The sequence below is a fragment of the Oryzias melastigma genome, unplaced genomic scaffold, assembly GCF_002922805.2.
Source record: "Oryzias melastigma strain HK-1 unplaced genomic scaffold, ASM292280v2 sc02493, whole genome shotgun sequence".
NCBI classification, from domain to species: domain Eukaryota; kingdom Metazoa; phylum Chordata; class Actinopteri; order Beloniformes; family Adrianichthyidae; genus Oryzias; species Oryzias melastigma.
Window position 1 is genome coordinate 1 of NW_023419066.1, and position 3476 is coordinate 3476.

Below are 3476 nucleotides of genomic sequence, written 5' to 3' on the forward strand. Positions count from 1 at the left end.
CTTAATAATCCTAAAAGCTTGTATTCATTAATGGCTGTAGAACTATTCTTGATTGTTTTAAAAGTTCACTGGTATTCCTGCTAAAGTTTGTGGAATTTTATGTTTTGATTTGATCAAATTATTTGAATCAAAATTCAATCATATGAAAATAAATGGTAAACGACGTATAGTTGTTTTTCTACCTCCCCTCGAAGACCCAAAGGCTTTTACAGTTACAGACCCATTCACACAGAATAATTTAATTCTCCAATACAAATTACAAAACCCAGATAAATCAAACTCATTTAGAATAAAAAGTAATACATTGATTAAAAAACAAAGAAAATGTAACAAATACAACAATGATTAGACATATTTGCAGTAATGCATGCAGTACATTTATATGTTTAATTAGATTACTTAAATATAGAAATAAATATTTATACAGTATATACATAAATATAGAAATACACAAAATAAAATATATAAAATTGAACAAATATAATCATGAATACACTTTTTTCCAGTAATGCATACAGTACAGCAACATGTTGCATTAGATTAATCTAAAATAATGATAGTCAATTAATGTCAAGCAGAGTGAGATTTTTTTGGCTTGGGGGAGAAAGTGTTTTTCTCTTAGTCTCACCTCTAGTGAGTAAATTCTCTTGTTTATATTTATATATATATGCATTGGTGCCATAATCGAGTCCTTATCAGATCAAGGGCAGAGTATTTGTCAAGTAACAACATGGAAATTATTTTTATTAAAAATTATTGAAAAGCTTACTTAGTTGCTTCTCTGTGTGTGAAAAATATATATCTGAGAATAAAATTTGGCAGTAAAGTAGAACTGGAAATGCTGTAAAAAACTGTTCATAAAGGCGGTGCATTAAAAGTCCAAAGAGGAGGGGTGTTCATCATCTGATCGTCTGTCACCACCCCTCTCCTTAAAATAGTCTTAAGACCAGTTTGTTACCTTCAAACCTTCAGGCATTTTTAAGGTTACAACTTCAGGGATTTACACCAGTTTTATGCCTCTTCTTTATATTTATTTATATGAAAATGTCTTTTCTTTGCTTTTTCTCCTGTCTGCTCTTGGCAACACTTGGTAGGTTTGTTCTTATTTTAACTGAAGTTTTACTTTTCTTGCAAAAAGTGTTGTTGTTGTATTAATGTCTTTTGTGTACATTTTTCTTGTCAGCTTGTTCACAGGCTCTGGAATTTTCCTCATCTTTGCATTTTAAGTCCCTGGCGGTTGGTCAGGACGTGACTTTGAGATGTTTCAGCATACCCAATCAGACTACGGTCTATTACTGGTACAAACAAACTCTGGGACAGAGACCAAGACTCTTGTCTGAATTCTATAAGCACGGGAGTCAAGGAACTTTTAAAAATGACTTTGAGAATGATCAAAGGTTCCTGCTAGAGAACGGGGATGGTAAAAACCACCTGAAGATCTCAAATGCACAGACATCAGACTCAGGTACTTATTACTGTGTTGGTCGATATTCATATGCTTATGAATTTCATGAGGGCTATAGTGTCCTTGTGAAGGATCCTTCTTCTTACATCCAGACTTCAGTGGATCAGTTGTCCTCTGAGAACATCCATGCAGTAGACTCTGTGACTCTGAACTGTACAGTACACACTGGGAGCTGTGATGGAGAACACAGAGTTTACTGGTTCAAAGACTCTGAAGACTCTCATCCAGGACTCATTTACACTCATGATCAGTGTGAGAAAAATAACAACATGCAAACACACAGTTGTGTCTACGAGCTGCACATGGATAACCTGACTGAGTCTCATTCTGGGATCTACTACTGTGCTGTCGCCTCATGTGGACACATACTGTTTGGAAACAGGACCAAACTGGACCTCACAGGTGAGTTTAACTTTTGAAAGATAACAATTGTGGATGAAATAATATTCAGGTTATTTTAGGGTTAAATCTGTTTTTTTTTTTATGGTTCCAGACCATGTCGTTTTGCAGAACTCTGTGATTCTTCACACTTTGGTTGGATTATTGACCATCATGAGCGTCCTCGTTGTTTTTCTGCTTTTTCTTCTGTGGAAGATCAACAAGAGAAACAACTGCACCTCCACAGGTACACAAACTTCTTTCACTGTTCTACAAGTGTGTTCTTTAAGTAAAACTTTTCTGTGTTTAATAACCAGTGGAAAGATCACCTGCTGCCCCCTTAAGAAGCTCAGAGGTGAGACTCTCTTCAGGTATCATGTTGATCTTGGATTCACACTAACTTCAATCTGTAATTCTTTTCTGTGAATTTGGTTTCAGGCTGAGAACAAAGACACAGAAAATCTCCATTACGCTGCTATAAATGTTAAGAGGTCCAACAGATCAAGACAGAAGAACGACTTAAACACAGAATGTGTTTATGCGAGTGTGAGACCACAGAACTGAAGTCTCAAGTCACTGTAGAGATTAAAGTACCATTTTTGATACATAGCATAATAAAAACACTGTTTTTTGAAAATGTATTTCCCTAAATGTGATAAATATTTGTGTTTTCATTTAGACTTTATTTCTTTTTTCTCATGTTGTACAGCAATGCAAGTACCTTAATACCCGACAGATATATTAAGGTTGATAAAAGCTGACTGATATGTAAATACAAGGTATACCCATAACCAACTAGCACAAAAATGTTTGAGCCCACTGCTGTTTTGCTGTCAGATGTTTGGATTTTTCTTCGTATATGTTTTTTGTTTCTTGTAAAAAAAACATTGGCTAGATGCTAATACAATGCATTTTATTTTTGGGGAATTGTCCACATAAGGGGTGGTCATATCATTCGAGTATTGATAGTATCCCAAGGGGAAATATCGATACTAGCATGATGACATTGATATTTCAACCACCGCACTACTAATCAAATAGTCATTTTTTTCTGAAAAAGTGATCTACATCAAAATATATCAAGAATAAAGTACTAAAAATGTATTGAATATTTATTCCTTTTGTAAGTGACCATGTCATAAGCGGGCGGGTTAGTGTCTAACCACGTTTACATTTTCAGAAATCAACACACGCTGTGTAAACCTGGACTGTCCATGGCGAAGTGGAAGACAGTTTTGATGTGTAATTAATCTGCATTAATATAAATAACACATTATTGTTTTTAATTAATCACATGTGCTAACGCGTTAGCATTGACAGCCCTATTATAAACACACTCCTCGACCTAGTGGACAGCTTTCCCATAAGAGTTGAAGCTGGAATAGCTGAGGAAGGTGGACCAACATCATATTAAAGTGTATGGGTTAGAAATGGGATGGAACTTAACATGTGAGTCAAGGCAGGTGAGAAAATACTTTTGGTAATACAGTGTACATACATTTATACACGCGCACACATACATATGTAAACCTTAGGAAAGGTAAAAATCAAAAGTAAACGTTAGCACAAAAAATAACTAACCATAATGAAAAAAATGTGAAAAGTATATGAAATAATTATATATCAATTAAAT

General features: G+C 34.5%; 1 protein-coding gene across 1 annotated transcript; it reads left to right on the forward strand.

Moving 5' to 3' along the window:
• Nucleotides 1-709: 709 nt before the first annotated feature.
• LOC112140363 lies at nt 710-2407 on the forward strand. Its single transcript, XM_024263295.2, has 5 exons — nt 710-1090; nt 1184-1867; nt 1959-2090; nt 2161-2198; nt 2282-2407. Exons 1-5 carry the CDS (start codon nt 1039-1041, stop codon nt 2405-2407), a joined length of 1032 nt encoding a protein of 343 aa, XP_024119063.2. The 5' UTR covers nt 710-1038.
• Nucleotides 2408-3476: the final 1069 nt, after the last annotated feature.

Coding starts and splice junctions, on each gene's coding strand:
- LOC112140363 (XM_024263295.2), top strand. CDS start 1,039: ATGAAAATGTCTTTTCTTTGCTTTTTCTCCTGTCTGCTCTTGGCAACA. Junction 1,868..1,958: donor GACCAAACTGGACCTCACAG/GTGAGTTTAACT, acceptor TTATGGTTCCAG/ACCATGTCGTTTTGCAGAAC. Junction 2,199..2,281: donor CCCCCTTAAGAAGCTCAGAG/GTGAGACTCTCT, acceptor ATTTGGTTTCAG/GCTGAGAACAAAGACACAGA.